Source organism: Micromesistius poutassou, assembly GCF_964030765.1.
Source record: "Micromesistius poutassou genome assembly, chromosome: 7".
Lineage (NCBI taxonomy): Eukaryota > Metazoa > Chordata > Actinopteri > Gadiformes > Gadidae > Micromesistius > Micromesistius poutassou.
In genome coordinates, this window is record NC_140277.1 from 12,194,371 (window position 1) to 12,217,940 (window position 23,570).

The window sequence follows — 23,570 nt, forward strand, 5'->3', positions numbered from 1 at the left end:
TTAGACGGGAGAATTCTTAGATACAGGAGCAATACATTGGAGGTATACAACGAGGAGGAGCTGACGGAGAGGTTTCCATTCTGTAGGAGAGATCTATCTGAACTTATTGAGGAGCTGTCACAGGACTTTAATAATTGAGTTTACAATTATTAAATGCCTCAGTGATTTCTTTCCAAGTTGACTGCTTTTTCTTGTTTGTTTTAACATTGGACCGTTTGTGCTGGCTGTACAGCTCTATTCGTTATTAGATCTCAATGTCCATCCAGTGGCCTTTTCTTTTCATTAGATCCTCCATAATGTTGCCGCAAATGAATTGCAAATGAATCAGCTACAAATTAGCAAGTCGGCTACATTGTTAACAATGTATCATAGCAACGCACGGCGCTAGGCGCAGAGCGTGGGCATTCACCTGAATGCGCCTCGCTAAGACGGGGAGTAGTTAAGACCGGGTAAATGGTCCTCGTTTATATAGCGCTTTTATCCAAAGCTGAGTCAACCACGCATGGCGACAGCCAGCTCATCAGGAGCAATTGTGAGGCGTCTTGCTCAGGGACACCACGACACTCAGCTCGGAGGAGCCGGGGATCGAACCAGCAACCTTGCGGTTACCAGCCAACCCGCTCTACCTCCTGAGCTAATGCCCCCTCGGGTGTAGTTAAGACTAGGCGCGAGCTTGATTGGTGCAACCGACCTGCAAGCTTATTCTAACGAATGGCCCAAAGACAGACAGAGCAGTTAGGACTAGGCTGAGTAAAGACCAGGTGGTGCAGCCCACTCCTGTAGCCCCCCTGCAACGAAGGGCTTCTTGTGATCGCTGCGAGTGTGTCTCTGGAGAGCAGTAGTAGTCTGTGCATTCAGTAAGCCACGTGCTGTGGTAGATAAACCGCATTTAACACTATAACTTAAATAAGAGAGTTCGAGGAGACCGGAGCAAGAATGACAAAAGACTTTATTTTTACTTGCGAACAAGTAAGAGCAAAGCCGAGTTGGTTTGACAAAGAACTGGAGAGCTAGTCACGGGCCCCTCCTTATATCTCCCTTTCTGTCCATCGAGGATGTTGTTATTTACAATATCTCCTGCACACACCATGTTTACAGGTACGACACTAGAATGGGGTGTCCGGCTTGTCCTTGCCCCTAGACTAGCCTCAGGTCATCCTGATCCTTGACCTCTACGTTAGTGGGTAAATACGGATAAGTTAATCAACAGACCTTATGGCACCTTCCATGCCACAGCTAGAGAGGAGTGGTGACTTCTTAAGTCTTCTTCGTCTTCTTAAGCTTTTCTTTACCATTATTATTTTATATAGCATATAGGCCAGATGAAAAGTATATGTTAGCATAATAATGTAAGGTAAATTTTCTTCCATAGTGCTTACGCATATTCAATGACAATTAAACTAGGGATGTCAGTTTCCGGTTCATTTTGCTTTTGATAGATCGACACCCGTTAACCGGTAACTAACCGGTTAATCTTTCAGAAAAAAAAATGATGTGATTGTGAATGATTATGATGTGAAATACAAGAAAGTGGCGCATTTACTCAATGGTCTTTGGCAGCGCATTATGAAGCGCTGTCGCTGAGAGCTGCTGACATTTGAATGTTTTGCGATGTAAATGTCTTGCCTATTCATTTATTTCCTGTTGGCTTCACTGAACTTTATTGCCACATTTTGATCAGGTCTTTCGTCGCAACAGACGGACAGCCTCGGACACAGCACCCCGGGTGCTTGTTCTTAACGCGGTACAGCGGTGCATGCATGCTCCTCTTACCCGGTTCAGTGCAGTTCTTGGCTCCAGCCTCGGGGACGAGGTCTGAAGCGTTGTCGTAGAAGTTCTGGAGGAGGTGTCGGCTCTCCCACCTGTCGTCTCCGTCCCGCCGCCGCTCCTCCTCCATCATCACCAGCGCGCTGGAGCCGCCATACCCTGACAGACAGACAGACAGACAGACAGGCAGACAGGTGAGGAGGGGCAGCGATAGAGCGATAGAGGACATGGCTGAAATCCAACACGTGAGTCCAGCTCAGCTCCAGGAAGAGCGTTAACGGCATCAGAGGTCCCGGTGGGGAAGGGCCCTGGTGAACATCAATGAAATGACCTCGGGCCAATGTAACACTCAGCTCTTTAGACGCTTCCATAGGATCCCTCCCTTTAAAGCCTACCGCTTTCCTATAGATTTGCAAGGGATGTGGTTTTACATTAGAGAGCACAGAATTGCATCATCATCATCATCGTTAATGCAATAATTATAATCCTCATCATCAAGACAAAGAAGATGAAGCTGGAGCCGAGGAAGAGGCGGTGTTCATCTTCAAAGAACTGAAGCCACAGAGTTCAGCGGAGAGCGAGGAAGGAGATGTACGCCACCAGGTTTGGTCATTGTGCCGTCGTTCTCGTTCCTCTCCTCTCCTCCCTTTATCCTCTCCACCCCTCCCTCCTTTTCTCTACGTTCCCCCTCTCCCTCCATCTTCTCCACCTCTCCCTCCCTCTCCTTCCTTTCTCTCTCTCCTCTTTCAACCTTCCCGCCACCATCCCTCCCTCCCCTCTCCATCTCCCTCCATCTTCTCCTCCTCTCCCTCCCTCTCCTTCCTATCTCCCCTCTTTCAACCTTCCCACCCTCCCTCCCCTCTCCATCCTCTACTCCTTTCCCTCCCTCTCCTTCCTTCCTCCCCGCTTTAAACCTTCCCAACTCCCTCCCACCCTCCCTCCCTCCCTCCCTCCAGCCCTGCCCTCTCCATCTGCCCCCCCCCCTCACCCCCCTCCTGCGTCTCCCCCCCTCCTCTCTCTCTCTCTCTCTCAGGAGGTATAGGGCCTGATGAGGCGTACAGGATCTGACGGCTGCTGGGACCGCCGTCCTACGGCTGGCATTAGTGCGTCAGAGCGCCGCGCCGAGCGCAATGCTTCCACTGTCATCTGGGTCACGGTCTCCTGAAGGGACCCCCACTCCCATAGCACTCCCATAGCACCCACACACACACCACCATCACCACCCCAACCACCACCACCACCCCCATCTGCTCCTCCTCCTCCTCCCTCTGCCTCCTGTCCTTCAATGCAACAGGGGCCCCCATCGCTGGGTTGTAAAGGGCGGGGGCTGCAGTCTATAAATAGCACCAGCGTGGATATATATATATACACACACACACAGAGACACACACACACACACACACACACACACACAGCGAAGGAGTGTATCAAATACATTTTTGAGGATGTGCACTGGGAGGTGGTCGGCGGTACAAGGGTAGACCAGAGAAGGGATTTGAGCCACAGCTCCAGCTCGCTTCGTGACCTTGAGGCTGCAGGATAGGCTATTTTTAGCACAGACGCGGTGGTGAGACGACCTTTCGCTCCATGACCTTATACACAGGCCCATGCACTGTGCACCCACATTGTATTGTCTTACATGATGTATTACGTTACACGTCTCAATGTTACATATTGAATGTGACGCGCTCTTGAAAAGTAAGGAAAATATTTGGCAAAGGCGACCAGCTAATGTAGATTCCATACAACAATCTGATGGTATAGACATATCCGTCTCAACCGGTATCCAGTTGTGTAGAAATCAGTGCTAATGCAGCCCAGTGCAAGTCAAAACATACACTGCTTATAGCTCTCTCCCTGGCAATAAATAAATTGCAAAATGTGCACTGTTTTTAAGAATGCTGATGTTGACTTTACTGATGTGCAATGTGATGACTATGGGAGTCTGTGTTTACCAGAATATACACCTAGTGCCACCCTTCTGATGTCTGGGAAGATTAATATAATTTAGAGATGAGATATTTCAATGAATGACAAACAATTGAATGGACTGGTTTTAGCCAAACTATCGCTGGGATACATGCATAGAAAATTAACATGATTATTTCGAGGCTCAAAAAACGGAACAAATGTATTTATTGATGCATTGGAAGGTTAAGAAGGGTTTTAACCATGGACGTATAGAGCAGCTCTCTCAATGTTTAAACATGGGCAAAAATATATCAAAAGGTTCTACCTACTACTCATTTCAGGTTGAATTAAAAAAAAAACTGGAATAGAAAAGGTTCAATGTTTTTTCCTTTTATGGCGATGTGTCACCCCACGACAGCGCTTTGAGTTCTCATTGGGGGAATAGCGTATCCTACTGTGCAATTCCATAAATCTTTTGCACAATGTTCATACCACCCATTTCCTTTTTGATAATTAGCTAGGTCTACTCTCATACTAAGGGAGCCGTGTGTCTTCATCTCATTGAAGCCCTGCCTGAACCGAGTCAGAGCAATGAGTGAAAGCCCCTGGCATCCACCGAGCAATCCTACGTGGCCTCCTAGTTTTGCTTTGTGCGTTATTAAAATGACATTAGTAATGAAAAGGAATAAAGGATCAATTGATAAAAACACGATTCTGCAGCATTCTGGTCTCCTCCGGCTCCGATTCAGAAAGGGAAAGATTTGAACTATGAATGAATAAGGAATTCTCCAAACATTTGGGTATTCGTTGGGAAAACCTAACGATATTCCAAAGCTTGAAAGTATATATTGGGGCCAGCCCTGGTAGATAATCAACAAGCCAAATGTTCCATAAAGCAATCTTCTCCTCTTCTCTCCCACCTCCTGCTGTGGACCGGTGAGTGAACCCGATTATTTTGGGGAAAGGAGAGAGTAGGAGATAGGCAATGTCAATGTTTTATTCCCCCTATTGGCCCTGTTGTCATCGCCGTGACAACAGATGAAGGATTGCAATATGTGGAGAGCAGCATGGTGCTATAGATGGGTCTAGCCAAGAGGTATAGAGCAACATGCTCATATATATATATGCAGTGTAGGGCTGCAACTAACGACTCTTTTAATAGTCGACTAGTCACCGACTATTAAACGATTAGTCGGATAATTATTTAATTTTTCTTAAATTTAGCATGAGGTTGCTTTAATTATGTGGCAAATGATAATAAACACAAGAAAGATGGGTACTTCAATGAAAAATGCATCTTTTATTCAATATATATATAACAGAGTTAGTAACTGAATTACTCTATAATAAGAGAACTAGTTACCAGGGAAAGTAATTATTTGCATTACTGTAAAAATAAAAAATAAAAAAGTAGCTTTGTAGATGCTTGTGTCGTGGGATGCTTCATTAAATTAGAGTTGCTTACAACGGATGTCGACAAAGTCTTTGCTCCTGGACATAATGTTCACATTACATGCACATTCTTGCCTTTGACCTCAATGAATTTGAAGTAGTGCTTATATATCCACCTTGAAAATGCCAACTTTTCATCGGATTGCTCCGGACTCGCCATTTCTACTGCTTCATCGAATCTGTTTGGTGTTTGTGTGTGCGTGTGCGTGTGGCACGCGTATCCTGGCTTGTGTGTAAAAACACTGGCTCCGATTGGCTACCATGAAACACGACTTTGCCTTAGCCAATCATAATCGCTTATCTCTTTGTTAAACCCGGTCTCCTCACTAGCAGTTTGTGTGTGCAGCCAGGGGTGCGTTCGGATTACAGTTTATTCAATCAATTCGCATTACGCATTAAACTGTCAGTAACAGTAATGGCGGAAAAATTAATTAGTTAGATTACCCCATTACTGAAAAAATAACGGCGTTACCTAACGCCATTATTTTAAACAGCGTTATTACAAACACTGCTCGGATGAAGCGCTGGGAAGGATTTAAGCACACGGTTTCCACACCGCGGGCGCGGTTATCCACCGAGATAATAATTTTATTTGAAAAACAAAACGTATTGGCTTGAATGTTACTTGAATCTTACCGAGGCGAGTCAGACTCCGTTTCGATCAACTGTCCGATGTGCTTTCTCTTTAAATTGTTTGTGCATCACCGAGGTGCTGCCGTGATACGCAAGGTCTGCTTTGCAAACCTTGAAAGTAATCTTTTTATTCGCCGTATCCAGGCTAAAATGCTCCCAAACTTTAGAAGTTTTGGTATGCGTAGCTGCTGTGTAGGACGCCGCCATTTCCGTATACGTTACCACTGGGCAGAGACGCTATTGCGCATGTGTGACTCTCGGCAGAGATTGTAATGTAAGTGAGATGCCTCACTCCGTTGGAAAAACACGTCTGGCGACAATTGTCGACAATGGAATTCATTGTTGATTATTTCCATTATCGATTTTTGTCGACAACGTCGACAAATCGTTGCAGCCCTAATGCAGTGTGCAGCGCCTAAACAGACCAAGTCGGCTGCTCACAACCTCACAACACCTCAATGAAATCTCTTGTTATTCTCTCCCTCTCTCTCCCTGGCTTATCTCAACTGTTACTGGTGCTCGTTCACCCCGGACTATCTCTCTGTTTCTTGCCCTCTATTAGTGGAGGCACAGAGTGCACAGCGGGAGGCAGTGTCTCTTTCCCCCTGACTGATCGCAAACACGCACACACACACACACACCAAAGACACAGATACACACATCTTCACCCAATCAAAGACAGAGAAACACATACACAATCACATGCACGCACATGCACAAACACTAGCACACACACACACACGCACACTCACATACACGCACTCACATACACGCACATGCTAGGTGATGCACACACACACACACACACACAATTTATGTAGCTGCTTCTGTGCCCAGAAACGCAGTGGCGACAGAGATTGGGCGTATGTTTTGTTTGGCCAGCGGTCCACTGGACCAGAGTGCATCGACGGTGACGTGGTTACTATGGTGATGATGTGACATGGGCATAATGGGTGACATGGGTTCGGGGGGGGATGGGGGTGGGCTGTTCTCCGTCGTAACACGTGTTAAGGAGCACGGAGGAACAGGACGATGTCATGAGCGCATAACCACATCGCCATCGTCATCAGCAGTAAATCGTCCTGGAACTGTGATATAAGATCTTCGCCTACAGGGCTGAATGCAACTATCTTATTACAAACACACACACACGCACACACGCACGCACGCACGCACACACACCTCATCTCACCTTTAAGCCCTCACTTATTCCCAGTCCGTTCAGAGATGTACGATTTGTTCTTTTCTTTAAATGCATTACAGGCCAGCGGTTTTGCAACCAAGCACTTCATCGGTCAGACGGACCAGGTAAGTGTGTGTGTGTGTGTGTGTGTGTGTGTGTGAAAGGGTAGAGTTTAAAATGGGTGGAGAGAGAGAGACAGAGAGAGCGAGAGAGAGAGAGAGAGAGAGAGAGAGAGAGATAAGGTTACTAGGTGACTAAACGTGTGTTCTACTTGGAGCCAGATTTCTCCTAGATCTCAGACAGTATGGTGTCAGCCTGCCAAGATATGAAGATACGCTGACCCTGCAAGACAGCCACCACAGAGATCTAGGCCAGCAGTGTGTGCGTGTGTGTGTGTGTGTGCGTGTGCGTGAGTGGCAGTGTGTTCAAACACACTTCTGTTCTTTTTTGTGTGCACATGCTCGTGTACATATGGAATGCTTCGGGAAAATGGGGGAAATTCCGGAACAACATGGGAATTGGGAAGGTCAGTTAAACCTTTTTTCACTCCTTCATTCACACGTCCACGTCCTTGACCATCTCTCCATTGGTTCGTGTACCCTCCACTCTCAATCAATCTGTCTCTCTTTCTTTCACACACACCCACACCCACACACACACACACACACACACACACAATCATGTACAGTAGAGTCGTCAGCACCGCCCGCTGTCCTATATCGCCCGGTGTCCTCTGTCTATAGGGCCCAGCCAACCCCAAACCGTCAGTTAGTATGGCCGCCCATCTCTCCCTGGTTGTCATCCATAATTAGGTGCTTTATCTTCATTAGCCGCCCGTGCCAGGTGTGTGTGTGTGTGTGTATGTGTGTGTGTATGTTCCTCGTAACTGCACACGTGCCCAGCCGAACCGCGTGCGCTGTGTGTGTATGTGTGTGTGTGCTTATGGATCTGTGTGCAACGTGTACGAGAGATGAGCCATCACACGTCTAACTACAGTACAAGTGCCTGTGTAAGTGTGAGTGTGTGTGTGTGTGTGTGCGTTTGTGTGTGCGTATTTACATTTTTCCTATAGCCGAGTCCCCTGGGAAGGGATGAATGGAGAGGGTTTGCTATTAATGGCTGCTGGAACATGGCACATGAACGAGCAACAGCATTAGAAGGACTCCATCGAGGCTACTCCACTGCTCCAGTCCACATCGTATTCCAGATATGGAAACGATTATGGTTTGGAAGTCATCAGTGAGGAAAATTGTAGATGGGTTAACTGAGTGGTAATTGATTGATTCCTCTTTTTCGTTTCCGTGTTTGCTTCTTTTTCAACCCTTGTATTTTCCTTTTCATCCATTGGTCATGTGACCCTCCATCGATTTGTCAATCATCCATACATTGAAAGATTGGTCGGTCTATGTTGTTGGTCAATCCGTCCATCCTCATACATCCATCATCCATTGAGCCATTCAACCCATCAGCTGATCAGCCATCAATCCATAATGTCTTGCTTGCTTGCTTGCAGCAGGGATCAGTGTGCTGTAAACTAGCAGCTGTGCACCCGCACACACAGACACACACACCCGCACACACACACACACACACACACGATCACACACCTGAGCAAATACGCTCTCTTTCTCTCTCTCTCTCTCCCTCCTGCTGCCTCCTTTAACATCAACAGACACATGCACCCACACGCACACCAGCAGGAGTCAAGCATTTTCCCATCGATTTGTCAACATGGCGAGGGGACGTATGACGTGGGAGGATTGCGTACTTGATGACCGTGCTTGGTCAAATCCATACTGTACAAATTCACATGTGATGGAGAAGTCTATGTATGCAAATCCCTTTGTATACAGTGTGTGGATGGATCATGGCGCTTTAATGAAAGCGACCGTCATGGCTTTGTAAAGGCATTATGTGGACTGGCCCCCCTGCTGTGACCGAGGGCACTTTCAACTTCAAGGATTCACATTGATGTTCATTCATTCTCAAGTCACTGAATGAGTGAGTGAGCGAGCGAGTGAGTCCGAGGGTGAGTAACCCCATTGACACACTCAGGCCTGGAGCCTCAAAAAGACAAGACCGACGTTTTCCAATGAAAGGACATCTAACTTTGAGAATTGAACATTCGAATGCTGCAGGGCTGATACACTTTAAGTATACACAGGGTCTGGATGTGACCGACAAAACAGACGGAGAGAAAGAGTGTGTTTGTTGAAGTCAAGCTGGAAAGGAGATAGCTTTTGAAGGTTTCAGATCGAGCATCTCACACACACACACACACACACACACAATATTAGTCCAAATCACCTCTGCAGTGTTCCGATGACGAGAGACTACATGGTTATGTAATCGGCCTGGATTGTCCAAGTTGCCCAAGAGCGGATAGACACAACATCTATTCCCGAATGGCAGAATATTATGCGAGAATATATGTGTGTTATCGCCAGTGTGAAAAACACGTAGCTAACACTGACCTAATCATGAGCTAAGTAAGGGCGTTTGCTTGTCATCTTGACTTGGCAAAACAAATGGAAATCAAAAAGTAGTATGAATGACCATAAGCAAAACAACGTGCCTGCCTGACAGTGTAAAGCTACACAAAGAATACCGCAGTGTCTGTATAATGTACCGCGACGCAAAGTATGTGCATACTAATCATGCAAATCGCATACTCAGAAAGAGAGAGCTGAAACAGAACACAGCAATCATCTGGCTTTTTTTCTTTTTTAAGTAAAAGCCTGATATTTAGCTCTCCGTATCCTGCAAACGAACAATTACAATTGTACTGTTTGTGTTGCTGTAAACTACAACCTTGTTTGCACAATATTTCATGTTTACAGTCAGATTGATTAATCACAGGCTTACATGCGATTACAATTGGGAGACGGAAATGGTTAATCGCTGTCTTGTAATACATTTCTCACAATGCTAAATGGTATCCATTGTTAATTTGTTCACGACATGACACAATGCTACGCTGAACACGCTTGCTTTGTTTGGAGAGAGACTAAAGAGGTGGGGGATTATTCAAGCGTGAACAGGTATATGAAACCCATGTGCAAAAACCCCAAGATGGCCGCTCCTGAATGCATTATGTTTGATAGTGCAGGAAGTGTATTGAGCCAGGAAACAGTGTCGCTCGAGCCACACAAGGTGAACAGGCTGTTGTTCTTGGCCCAATATCTTGGCAAGCAGCCTGCACGCCTCGTAGCCAAAAGTGCACGTCCACATGTTGGTCTTTGAGCCCCAAGCTCCCCTCATTTGGGGCTGATATTCATGTTGTTTGCAAAATACAACATTGTTCTTCTTTGTCTCTCCGCTGCTTGCGATGCCATGTCATACTTGCCTTGTCATACTCTTTTTGGGTAACACTTCACCTGGATGGTCCCAAGTTGAGCATGAATTTTGTACCAGTTAGTACCGGTATCAGTTATCAACATTATGTCAGCCAGTAAGTCGACAATCACTTGACATGTCAACGTTGTGTAAGATGGCACTCAGTAAGGTTATAAGGAACATATACAATACTGATACTCAATTGATACTCCACTGTGGACTATCCAAAGTTGTACACAGATTGGACCTGAAGAAGCACACATCCATTTTGTGCCAGAGGTTTTATGATTATATATCTTTAATTACGGCTGGGATTTTTGTCGGGCCTCCAGGGCATAACATTGTCGTTTTCACAGCCTATAATAGCAACTGAGAAGTTTACTTGGTCATGAAAAATACTGGCAACAACGAGACAACATGAGTCCACATTTATACCACACTACGCTAGTGAGTTAAGTGTTTGTATGCAGCCCATTTAATCACAATCTAGAGACCTATGCATTAACCAAGTGGACCCGAGAACTGCATACTGATTATGGTTATTGCAATTATCAGGTGACAGATCAATTTGTTCCTTTATCAGTTCAACAGCTAAGCATTCTGTCCATGTTCATTACATGTACATTGGTTCTGTATGGTGATGCGGTTTCTGATTATTTGACATGTTGTTTTGGAATGGGTGAATGTAAATCAACTGGTTTGCAGACGCGTCTAACCAGACCTCAGAGAAACACAGTTGGAGGGATGCCCAAAATGTCAGCCGCTGATGTCAACCCTAGAACAATCGTTTTTAGACAAAAGCCTGAACAGAATACTGCGACAGAGCGGTAGTGTATCTGTTTGCCTCTGTCCTTGCGACCAAAACCCAGGCTCTGACCAGACCAGTTTAAGGTTAGAAGATTGCTGTATGCTTTCTGTGCCTGTTTCTACTAAACAGCCACACCACCATGCCATGTCATTCTGTACAGACATATTTGAAAACAGTGCCTAAATCACTCCAGTTATTGGCAGTAGTCAAAATAATTCTTGAATTCTTTGAATTCTTGAATTCAAATTATTGTAAAGCAAACTACTGGTACTTAGACACACAGAGAGAGACGGGAACACACACACACACGCTATTATTAAACAGTGAATAATGATCATTCTCTGGATAAATTGGCAGTTCCACTCATTATCTCCGAGGCTGGGATGATAGAAGATGGATATCTGGGGCGTTTTTCGTCTTCACAAAATAAATAATATTTACTATTGTAATAATGAGTGCTTCTCTCCAGCTCTTTGAGCACACACACACACACACACACACACACACACACACACACACACACACACACACAAAATAAATAATACAGAGTTGCTTGGGCACTTGATTCGATCATTCCTCTGTTCGGAGCAGCAAATCCGACGGTTTGAAAGATCCGATCTGCTTAATTAAAAGCCTCAGCGGGTTTCCATTGTGCTGGGCTAAGTGCCGCCGTGAGGTGCAGCGAGAGTGTTGCTATTGTTCCCGCAGAACAAAAGGGATTCTATAAGGGCCAATCACTGCAGGGTCCTGCACTCATACTGTCACTCACCCACTCCACCGGGCCCCGCACAAGACTCCGTCGGCTCCCTTGATGCGCGGACGGAGCCGCGGCAGACACGCATCAAATAGCCGGGAGATAAGATGGCGGGCGATACGTCGTCAAACACATACGGTTTAATGTTTGGATTTTTATTTCGACTGCAGTCTGTATGGTCTGGCAAGGACATTGCCACTCAGTAATGTCGAAATTGACCAAATTAAATACGCTTTACTTGTAGATATTTTTTCAGTGCTTAATAATATCACTCCTGTGAATGCCCACACGTTACACTTTCATAGTCATGTTGTCTGTCCGTGGCAGTAAACACAAAAGTGGACACATCTGGTGATGCGTTCACTGGTTGACCCTAATGCCCTTCTCCACCACTAGTCTGTCTAGGCATAGAGCTTTAGTGCAGACAAATTTCTGGGGACTAAAGGTGGATTTATACTACTCCGTTAATGTGCTGTACGTAGATACGGAGAGCCCTCTCCGTCGACGGAGAGCCTGTCAGAGACCCTCTCCGTAGCTCTATGTGCGCATCCAATATTTTTTAACTATCCGTCCAGGCAACGGAGACAGACGGAGACGGCAAGGGCTGTGATTGGTCCTCTAACAAAATCATTACCGGAATCACTTTTCCCGGTTTGACTTTGCACCGTATTTACTTTGTACATTGTTTACTTTGCACATTAAGGATTAATAAAACACCAAATAAGATTTGAAAAGCTTTGGAAGTTTATTTTCCACATTATTTACATGGTTAGTAGTCAGCATATAAGATCGATCAGGCGACGAATTGCATTGTCTCCGTAGATACGGAGTCGGATTACGGATACAGAGTAGCATACTTTGGCCTTAATGGTCACAGGCGTCTTTCAGCTGCTTTTGGCCAGGTGCTGTGATCCAGCATGCACTATTTCATTAGGAGGACATCAACCACATATCAAATAAAACCTTCAGGATGGCCATACCCATCTCTGAGGATAGATCAAGCTCTGTTTCTGAATGGTTCAGCAAAGTGTCCCATGATGTCTCTTGACAAAAGATGTCACCAACCTGAAACTGTATTTGCATAACCTGTGTGTTTGCTGTTCACTTGTGTTTTTAAAGCACTAGATGGATAGATTTGTGGGTAAACTAACAGTGAAGCGGAGCCATGTGAGACTTTGGGGAACTGCTGAAAGGGGGCAAGGGCTTCAGTAAAGCATAGAGATCGAGAGGACTGCACAGCGCCAGGGAGAGGTATAGTAAGGATCTCTGCCAAGCTCATAAATCAAACGCCTAATGAGGACTTTTATAGGGTCTCTCTCTCTCTCCCTGTCGACTTCGCTCTCCACCCCCCCCCCCCCCCCCCCTTTTTTTTCCCCCGTCGGACATTACAGGCCTACAGGTATAGCCTAAATATAAAATATACCTATACCTACCTATACAATTTGCCCCTCTTTATTGTGAATTAAAGATATACTTTTTAACGACTCACAGTGACAACTTGACTTCAATGAATACAAAATGTATCAAAATGAATGTGAGGACATTTAACCTCATTTTAATGCTCAAGTGGGACCAAGGGTTCCCGAAAGAGAATACCCACTGGGAAGTGTGTGAGCAAAAAGGTGCCATCATCATCTCCCACATCAACGCAGACGGCTACATAAGTGATGAGCACAGGAACAAGTCAAGGTGAGCAATGGAACGGCAGAGACAATCACGGGGAAATGAATATGGACCAGTGTTACACAGAACAGAAGGGGGCACAGAGTGTGTTACTTATACATCGCTCAGGATGCTTCTGAAGGATGAAGATCCCTCTTGCCCCTCTCTCTCCCACTTCACCTCTTTGTGTGTGTGTGTGTGTCTCTCCCTCTTCAGTGTTCATTATTCTCTCGGAGCTCAGTGAACATCCCAGAATACACACGACGGCGGAGGAGACTAAAAAGAGCGCTGGGCCCAGTGATGAATTAGCCTTGGTGTATTTAGGGAGCAGGAGAGCGTCACCAAGGGAGAGGGAGCGAGACAGAGGGAGAGCGAGAGAGAGAGAGAGAGAGAGAGAGAAAGAGAGAGAGAGAGAGAGAGAGAGAGAGAGAGAGAGAGAGAGAGAGAGAGAGAGAGAGAGAGAAAGAGAGAGAGAGAGTGAAAGAGAGATAGACAAAGAGGGATACGGAGAGGGAGAGACCGAGACGGAGGGAGGAGATGAAAAGTGAGTGACAGAATGACAGAAAGAGACAGGGAGAGAGAGGAGAGACAGGGGTGAGAGAAAGAGAGAGGGATAGATACAGAGAGAGGGAGAGAGGTGAAGAGTGATGAGGAGATGAGGGAGAAAGGTAAAGGGAGGTAGAAATAGAGAGGAGAAGCCAGAGAGTCTTAGCAAGAGAAACTCAAAGAGGGAGAAACAGAAAGAGGGTAGAGCAAGAGGAAGAGTGATCACAAGAGAGATACGAGGTACAAAGGTGAAAAGAGGTAGAGCGACAGAGACAAGGAGTGAGAGCGAGAGAGAGACGACAAATAGAGACTGCGGGAGATAAAGACAGAGAGAGGGAGGAAGAAAGAGGGGAGCGCTATGCAAGAGAGTGAGAGATGAGAGAGAGAGGGCTGGAAGAGAGTGAGGAAAAGAGAGGTGGAGACACAGAGGGCGAAAATAATGGTTTGTAATGTTTAAACACAGATAGATCTAATACAGTCCATGGCCCACAGACAAACTCACTGACCCTGGCTCACACTTGCTCATCCATCAACACAGGCTCTGTGTAACATCCCGTGTGTGTGCGTGTGTGTGTGTGTGTGTATTGTGTGTGTGTGTATGCGCACACACACACACGTCCGGTTTTCTCTCCAGATTAAATGATAATGAACATGTGAGGCAAGGCAGATACGACCAGAAATAAAACAGAGATAAAAGTTGCTAACAGAATTGTAAGCACAGACCTGGTTTTGGCTGTCATCTGCATTTCCACATTTCTAGAGAATGAATTTACAGACTCTAAAAGGTGTCCTTTTCTATCCTCAATCTATTGTCTGTTCCACTGGTGGTCCTATGGACCCATGCTAACAAAAATGTACACTATGGAAAGATGTGATGTAGCTTGGTTCAGTCTTAGTTCTGTCGTACATATTGGTTATACGTTTGTGTGTAACCTAAAAAGGGCTGCCAGTACACAACCAATCATGTTGCAGATGTGTTATGAATAGGCTGTGATTGGGTGTTCTATGATATCGAGACTCATGCCAGTGTCCAATAGGGCTGTCAACGAATATTCTAAATTTGAATATATATTCTAATAGTTTTTAAAAACACAATCAAAGGTGAAAATTTATATTCAAATATGGAAAAACACACCCGCGGGTGGGCGCACAGCACTTCAATTAATGTTATATTTGTTTCAATCACTGAATGAAGCCTGCCATATTTGGGACAAGAGTCGGGACCTTAAACTACTTGCACAAAACTCTTGATTCAGCACTCAGCATTTGTTTATTGTTATTGTTTATTTAAACCAGTATGCGCAAAGAGAGTGAGGGGGAGCGAGAGAGAGAGGGAGAGAGAAAAAGCGAGCGAGTGAGCGAGCGAGAGCGAGGTCTGCGGTCTTGGCCATTAGTTAATTTACTTATTTGTCAAATATGTTTGAACTTAAATAAACTACCTATATAAGTAGTTATGTCTCGTTGTATTGGTTTGTCCTGTTATTGACATAATGCGCGTAATGGACATAATGCGTAAATATAGATATTCAAATAGTTTGAATGTGTTTTTTTAATATTCAAACGTCATTTTTGAGCAATTTTGACAGCCCTAGTGTCCAATCAGGGTCTGCTTCAACTTGAAATAGTAATCACACAGTCCCTAGGGACCGTTTGAATGAAACTGCCCATTATGTATCTTGGTGTGTGTTCTGACCAACGCAGGTTTTGGGTAAGAATTCCACCACATTTCACTGGGATTTAAGTAGAAATACTGGACCACTGGCTTCTTAGGCATGTATTAAATGGAATGGTTTACACCCCCACACAACACATGACATAATTGTATACTAGGAAGCCTTCAATAAAGTTGTCAAACATTAATCCCATGGTGCATAATAACTATCTTTAGTCTAATTTGCCACCCAGGCCCTCCTCCACAGTGGCCTTTTCCCCGTGGAGCAGCACAGCCATACAGCTCTGCACTTTGGCTGCCTTAACCTCCCCATCATCCTGTCTCTAGCTATTAGGGATAACTTTGTTCCATTACTTTGTGTCACATACAACGGAGGACATGAACAGGACATTTACGGAGAAATCTGAGATTATTGGCCTAATTTATATCAAATCCTTACCATAACAAAACCATCTCCAACCTAATACCTTTGGTTTACATTTTCTAACTTCACATTGGAAATGAAGCGGGTCATAATCGGGTAACAAAATTGAAATATATTTTAGGAAATGCATTCACACCAAAGACTTAGTATATTCTTAGTATAAGACTTAATATAATCCCCTTATCAGACCTCTGACTAGCAGTATGACAAACCTGGGCCACATCCTTGCTTAGTTTAATTCCATACTCTGCTCCAGTCAATCAGTTGCAATTAACTTGACAGTCCTCTTGAGATCTTCCGAACATAAATGTTTTTATGTTTTTTATGTTTTTATTATTTGTTTATCCTTCCGCTCTGCATGTGAGCTGACAATTAAATGTCACGGAGGATTGATGTCAAAACATTGTGTAGAGCTAGGTGCCATTTCTCTCACATTAAAGCACAACTCAAACTCTTTGTGTGTGATACGTTTTCTTTGTGTCTGCTCTACCCGCGTGCGTGTGTGTGTGTGTCTGGGGGGCCCCCCTGAGGTTCTAATGGATGGTATGGTGTTACCAAAACGGGAGGGTGTTCATCTTCACAATGGCGGAATGAGGACTTTGAGTGACTACAGCAGTTGGCTTATTGTGTCAGCCAACCGTGGGGCCACGGCAGCAGAACCCTCAGAGAAGACACAATTCACCGTCACTAGGACAGACGACATTGTCTTTACTTCTACATACAGGCTTATGGGTAGGGTTGTTCTGCAGCAACGTAATTAACCTACGTAAGTAATTAACCTATTCTGGTGGTTAGGTGCATGGAAATCCCCCTTCAGTGGGTTGTGTTTTGTCCAGTTATATCGATACTTCAATTGTTTACTGACTTCAATCAATGGATCAACCGATTAACCCATCGAATCAACAAACCACACAACAAACTTATCAACCAAACCGCTCAACAAATCCGAGAGGATCAATCAATCCATCAAATCTGTCAATCCATCTATCCATACATCAATCTATCTCTACTCTCACACATCCACACACACAAAACACCGTAACACACACCCACACACACACAACCTCCCAATGCAGCAACACACCGCAAAACACAAAACCACAAACAGCATCATACTCCAATCCATCTATCAATCGATCAATCTCTCAACTCTGACACATCCACACACATACATACACACCCACACATATATACACCACTCTTCACCCCCCCCACCCCCCACCCACACACACCATTCTTCCCCCCCCCCCCACATCTTTCCCATCAATTCCAGTCAACGCGAGACTAAATGGTAAGAGATATACTGTACACTGAGATAGGAATGAGGCCAACACATATTTCCCAGGGATGTAAAGCCTGTAGTTATGACAAGCCCCATTAGAGTAGGGCCCGCAACAGTAGAAAACACACAGAGCCATTTATCAACCCCCCAGCCGGCTGTCACGCGGTCCGCGTGCAGCCAAGTAAACACACGGAAAAAGGCTCCCATAATGAGGTGCTCCTGGACGCCACCATGCACAAGAGAGAGTACCCACCTGACAGAGGAGCAGCAGAGAATAGCATCTACTGCACACGTACACACACACACACACACACACACACACACACACACACGTGTATGCAGAAACACACACGCACACATCCTCGTCAGATTGCAGAAATGTGCTGCTGTCTCGAGGAGTCAAAATGAAAAGCACAAGAGCCCACTTGTTTGAACATTACGTTTGAATTGCAATGTACCTGGGAGCATGTGTGCACACCTCGGCCATGTATGCATACTGCATGCATCTCAGAGGAAGTGTGATGTGCCTGGAAGAGAATCCATAGGTTTGAACGTAAAGACGACTACAGCCGCCGGAATACTGACGTAATGAAAGCTCAAACGCGGCAGTCACAGGTGTACACAGCCGGCCTGCACATCCACTCACACACATCCTCAAGAACGCAGACTCACACTCACACACACACGGCCCATGGGCTCAGTCGTCAAATGTCAAATCCGTCCAACGTTGACCAGTGCAGATGTCAGTATTCTGGTGTTCTCAGCAGGAATGTTTGTGTTTGGAAACATTTGGCCAAACGAAATACACAAAAAATACACATAAAAACTGAAGCAAGGAGACGAGGAGGGCACTGGAATGTGTGTGTGTGTGTGTGTGTGTGTGTGTGTGTGTGTGTGTGTAACAGGCTGAAATAATGATGTGTGGGGGTCCTGTGGAGACCAACATGGAGAGCTGATAAGAGAAAAAGGAAGATATAGAGAGACAGAAAGAGTGATAGTGAGATAGAGAGAGGGGAAATAAAGAGAGAAAGAGAGGGAAGGGAGGAAATGAGGATAAAGATGAGAGCGGAGGGGAGTGACAGCTAGACAGGGTGGTGTGGAGGGGCCGAAGAGAGCGAGGGATGAAATGAAAGCAGAGAGCGGGAAAGAATGAGAGAAAGACAAACAGACACAGATAGTAATGAGCAAGAGGCATATGGTGGCGAATGGGGTACACGGGGAGATGGCGAGATACGATCAGAGAGACAGAGAGAGGGAGAATGGTTGTTTTTTAGTGGTGACCCAGATGCAGCTGAATTAGATGCAGCCTGTGTATGTGTGTGCTTGAGTGTGTGTGTGTGTGTGTGTGTGTGTGTTTGAAAGAGTGTGTGTGTGTGTGTGTGTGTGTGTGTGTGTGTGTGTGTGTGTGTGTGTGTGTTGCGAATAACAAAACAAAACATGTTTTTGTAGATGAAGTAAAGAGCCAATGGTCCCTGCAGAGGGGTACAGAGCAACAGAGCGAGACATGCCGAAGAAAAGAAAGAAAGAAAGAAAAGGAGGGAGAAAGAGAGCGAGACAGAGAGAAAAGAGACAGAGTGAGAGTGAGAGTGACAGTAAGAGAGAGAGATTGGAAAATAGGAGAACACAGGTGTTGCATCCAGGACCATTTCTATGACAACAACAGGATTACATTCAAAGTACCCCAACACAAACACACACACAAATTCATTCAAAGTACATGAGTTTCAAAGTTCAAGTTTGATTGTATATGTCCAACAGTAGCCTATACATCACATAGGGAAGGCAATTGAACGAAACACTCGCTCAGGCAAGCAGACACTTTTGCTTCTTCAACTAACAGACAACTAAGCGGATCATTTGATTTCATTGAACCCCAGCAGTTCAACGGAGTGCATCAGTTCCGAATTGAAACTGAGTGCGTGCCGATCATTATTCGTCTGAATTTCACCTCTCTCCATTTTCTAACCACCCTGGCGTTCCTCCTCCATCTCCTCTACCCTCTGCGCCTCCTCCTGGATGTCCTTGTTTGCTCTCCTGTCTCCTCCTGGCGATGCCAGCATCACATCACTGCCGCTATTTCCCTCTCTTTTCCCTTCCCTTTTTTTTTAATTCTTTCTGTCTATTTTGGTCCCGACGCGCTGCGCTTCAGGCACAGAGTGCTCCGTCTCTGTGACTAACCTCCTGCTCCTCCCTCAGCCCCCCTGCTCCTTCTCCTCACTTCCTCTCCTCCAACCTCTCCTCGTCTCCTGTTCTCTTCCTAGCCTCTCTTCCCCCTCTGCTCGGCTCCGTTCTCCTCTCCACCTCCCTCTCATGTCTACAACCTCTCCACCTCCTCTCCACTCTACTCTTCTTCCTCCCCACCTCCCGCTCCTCTCTTCCTCCTCTCGTCCTCCATCTCCTATGAAGCTCCTCTCCTCTCCACCTTCCTTCTCCCCTCTGTCTCATTCTCTTACTCCTCTTCTCTACCTCCTATCTGCCTCCTTTTACTCTCAGACTCAACTTCTCTACCTCTCCACCTCCCTCTTCTTCTCCACCTCTCTCTCCTCTCCACCTCCCTCTCCTCTCCACCTCCCTCTACCTCTCCACCTCCCTCTCCTCTCTACCTCCCTCTCCTCTCCACCTCCCTCTCCTCTCCACCTCCCTCTCCTCTCCACCTCCCTCTCCTCTCCACCTCCCTCTACCTCTCCACCTCCTTCTCCACCTCATTTTCTTGTCCTTATTTTACACTCCTATGATCTCGTTACCTATGCTGTCCTCATCGCATGCCGAGTGGCAACACACACACGCCGTCGACAAATGACACACACACACACACACACACACACACACACACACACACACACACACACACACACACACACACACACACACACACACACACACACACACACACACACACACACACACCAACGTGCCTCCACTTACGTAATCAGATCATCTGGAGACTAATATTGTATAACAGAGATATTCCCAGGAAACATTAACAACCTCTTCTCTTGGCTGTCTTTGTACCATAACCCCACAGACACACACAGACACACACACACACACACACACACACAGAGTTAATGTTTAATCACAGATGGATGATAAAGGACCTTTGCTTGAGTAGCAGGCCTCAGTGACATTATGACTTTTTGATAATAGCAACTACATAATGAGTAGTTGGGTAATCCTCCTATGCCCCTCTCGCCCCTACCTAGGCGGGAGAGGGCTTTTGTCCTGTGGGGCACACTCTTGCATTCGCTTGGCCTTTGTTGTGGTGTGGGGGTGTGTGGGAGGGAGGGGGGGGGATGAAGAGATGGGTGGAATAGTAAAAGGAGGACAGCTGGAGGGCAAGGGCAGATGAGGTAGATGTTGGACACCGGATTTGCACACTGGCACACACACACACACACACACACACACACACACACACACACACACACACACACACACACACACGTGTCAACGCATGAGAACAAGAGACTGGGAGGGGGAATGTCCTGGGAGAATGCACACAAACGATAGTGTGTGTGTGGGTGTGTGTGTATGTGTGGCATGCCTGTGTGGCTGTGTGCTTCAAAACAGAGCAGCTTGAGAGCTTTGGTGTCTTCATGGCTAATTGGCCCAGTCCATAGTCAGAGGGTGCTGGGAGAAAGATAGAAGATACTATATGTTTTTCCCATGTGGCTACATGTCCCAAATCGTCCCAGCTTCTGTCTCATAAACCCATGACATTGACAGGCCAATGAATAAAGGAATGAAGTCACATGGGCAAGATAAGGTCGAACTTCAATCAAGATGACCTTTCTTTCCACAAAAAAAGTACCATTAGATAGATTTCTGATCCGCAAAAAAAAGCCACCAAACACAACACATAATTCAAAAGCAAATTCGGAGATACTAACTTTAAGATTTAACTTTGAGATGTTTGAGATGTCCAAAGAGCAATGTTGAATGAATGTTATTATAAACCTTAATGCAACTGGTATAGCACTTGCAGTTGCAACTGCTGTAGCGGTTGCGTCTGATGTAGTGGTTGTAACTGCTGTAGCGGTTGCGTCTGATGTAGTGGTTGTAACTGCTGTAGCGGTTGCGTCTGATGTAGTGGTTGTAACTGCTGTAGCGGTTGCGACTGATGTAGTGGTTGTAACTGCTGTAGCGGTTGCGACTGATGTAGTGGTTGTAACTGCTGTAGCGGTTGCGACTGATGTAGTGGTTGTAACTGGTGTAGTGGTTGGCACTGGTGAAGCGGTTGTAACTGATGTAGTGGTTGGCACTGGTGTAGTGGTTGGCACTGGTTAGAGCACCGTTGGTCAGAGACAAAAGCAATTTCGATTCCTCTATTTGTCTGGCACATATTTTGGAATTGACAATGACGCTGAATTTGACTTTGACTTTGGTGTGGTGGTTGGCACTGGTGTAGCATGAACAAAATACTCCAGCACATATGGAAAGTGTATGGCTTGGAGATGTGAGGAACGTTACAGAGTAGTGTTGGTGTCATCAATAGTGTGAAAGACAATCACAGCGAAGGAACAGTATCATCAGAAACTCTCTGGGTTCTGTGGTCCTTTTACATTGTTGTGGGGGGACGTGCCTTAGCTCTGTTTGTGATTTCAATGACATCATTGGTTTGCTTCCTTGGTTCTCGGGTTTCCGGCCTTGGGACACAGCTGATCATGTTCATAAATATTGATCAGAGGCCCATTAGCCTAAGTGGACCGGCTCCATGGAGAAATGTCAAATGTGTTTTTTTTTTCCAGGGTTTCAGAAATAAAACCAAACCTAATTCCACTGCTTGATCTCGATCACACCTGCAGAGGCGAGTCGAAGGTGATCTATCGATCCGAGGGTGCTCGATATGTGGCCTTCATAATTATCGTCATAGCGCAAGCTTTTTGAGGCTGAGGAATGATTGTCACGTTGGCGAAACACAGTGTTACATTCTGTTCTAATGCCGTTTGGAACCTACGGCTGCTTTGACAATTGACGTATGGAGTTATGTAAAATAGAAACCATTAAAATTTGATTGACATTGCATTAATATACCTACATCATTTATTTGATGGCCTTGTCTGAAATGAGGATATGTTATAGATCATATGCTTTCATACCTATATAATAATTGGCCTGTCAAATCCAGCATGACTTGAATAAGACACATTTGCTTAGCAGTCTCATTTCAAACGCTAGGCCAGCTCATTAAAACATAATTGTTTGCGGGTCTTTTCCTGCGTGGTGACTCCTCTACAAAAACGTCACAATAGACCCCAATAAGTCAAAAACAACACTTATTGTTAACGTACTGAACCAATCACAATCAGGCGGCGATGCACAGCGCCGTGAATAAACGTCTACCTGTTTTGCGTGCCAGAGACTTGATGCCCATCACCAGGACCAGCAGCGCCCCCATGAAGCACATCTGGAAGGCGAACAACTCCTTTCGCTTTTTCCGTCTGGCTTTCGTCTTGCGCTGGTTAGGCATCACCGGGAGCGCGTGACCTCGCAGTCCGAAAGACATGTCAGGCATGATCCCTCCCGCCGCCGAGCCGTCCATTGCCTTCTTCTCTCGTGTTCCCGCGCTTTAGAGCCCGGGTTTCGGTGACACTCAAGTACAGAAGTGGTCGAGGGGTTGAGCGCGCGGAAGGGGGGGGCTACGGTACGGAGTGAGGTCTCGTGAACAAGCAAAGTTATGCTACACGACGGAGGTTGGGGGGGGGATTCAGTCGACCACGCCACGGGGCGATAACACTACAAAAACACAAACAAACCGACCCTGTTCCTTGTCGCGGGCAACGCACGGTCTCTCTCTGCGCTAGATAACATCAAACGGAGTGTAGCTATCCTGGAGTGGACGATGGAGGAGAGCGCGGCACTCCATGGATGCGTCACCTCGCCTCGCTGCCTGTCTCTCGCGGAGTCCGATCCACTCTCGAGCCGGAGATGTTGAGGGGAGAGGACGAGGGAGAGGCGAGACGAAAGAGGAGGGGCGTGAAGGCGCGTGTGTTTCATGGGGCGATTGTGTGTTTGGTTGTGAGTTTGGGGGGGGGGGGGGTGAGAGAGAGAGAGAGAGAGAGAGAGAGAGAGAGAGAGAGAGAGAGAGAGAGAGAGAGAGAGAGAGAGAGAGAGAGAGAGAGAGAGAGAGAGAATCAGTG

The 23,570-nt window shown here is 46.0% G+C and overlaps 1 protein-coding gene across 1 annotated transcript in view; it reads right to left on the minus strand.

The window, feature by feature from the left end:
* Nucleotides 1–23,306, minus strand: part of slc24a3 (solute carrier family 24 member 3) — a 62,235-nt gene extending 38,929 nt beyond the window's left edge. Inside the window, 2 exon segments of the mRNA XM_084470073.1 lie at nucleotides 1,774–1,926; nucleotides 22,774–23,306. Coding sequence (XP_084326199.1) covers nucleotides 1,774–1,926; nucleotides 22,774–22,972 — 352 coding nt within the window. The 5' untranslated portion in view covers nucleotides 22,973–23,306.
* Between the last annotated feature and the right edge of the window lie 264 nt (nucleotides 23,307–23,570).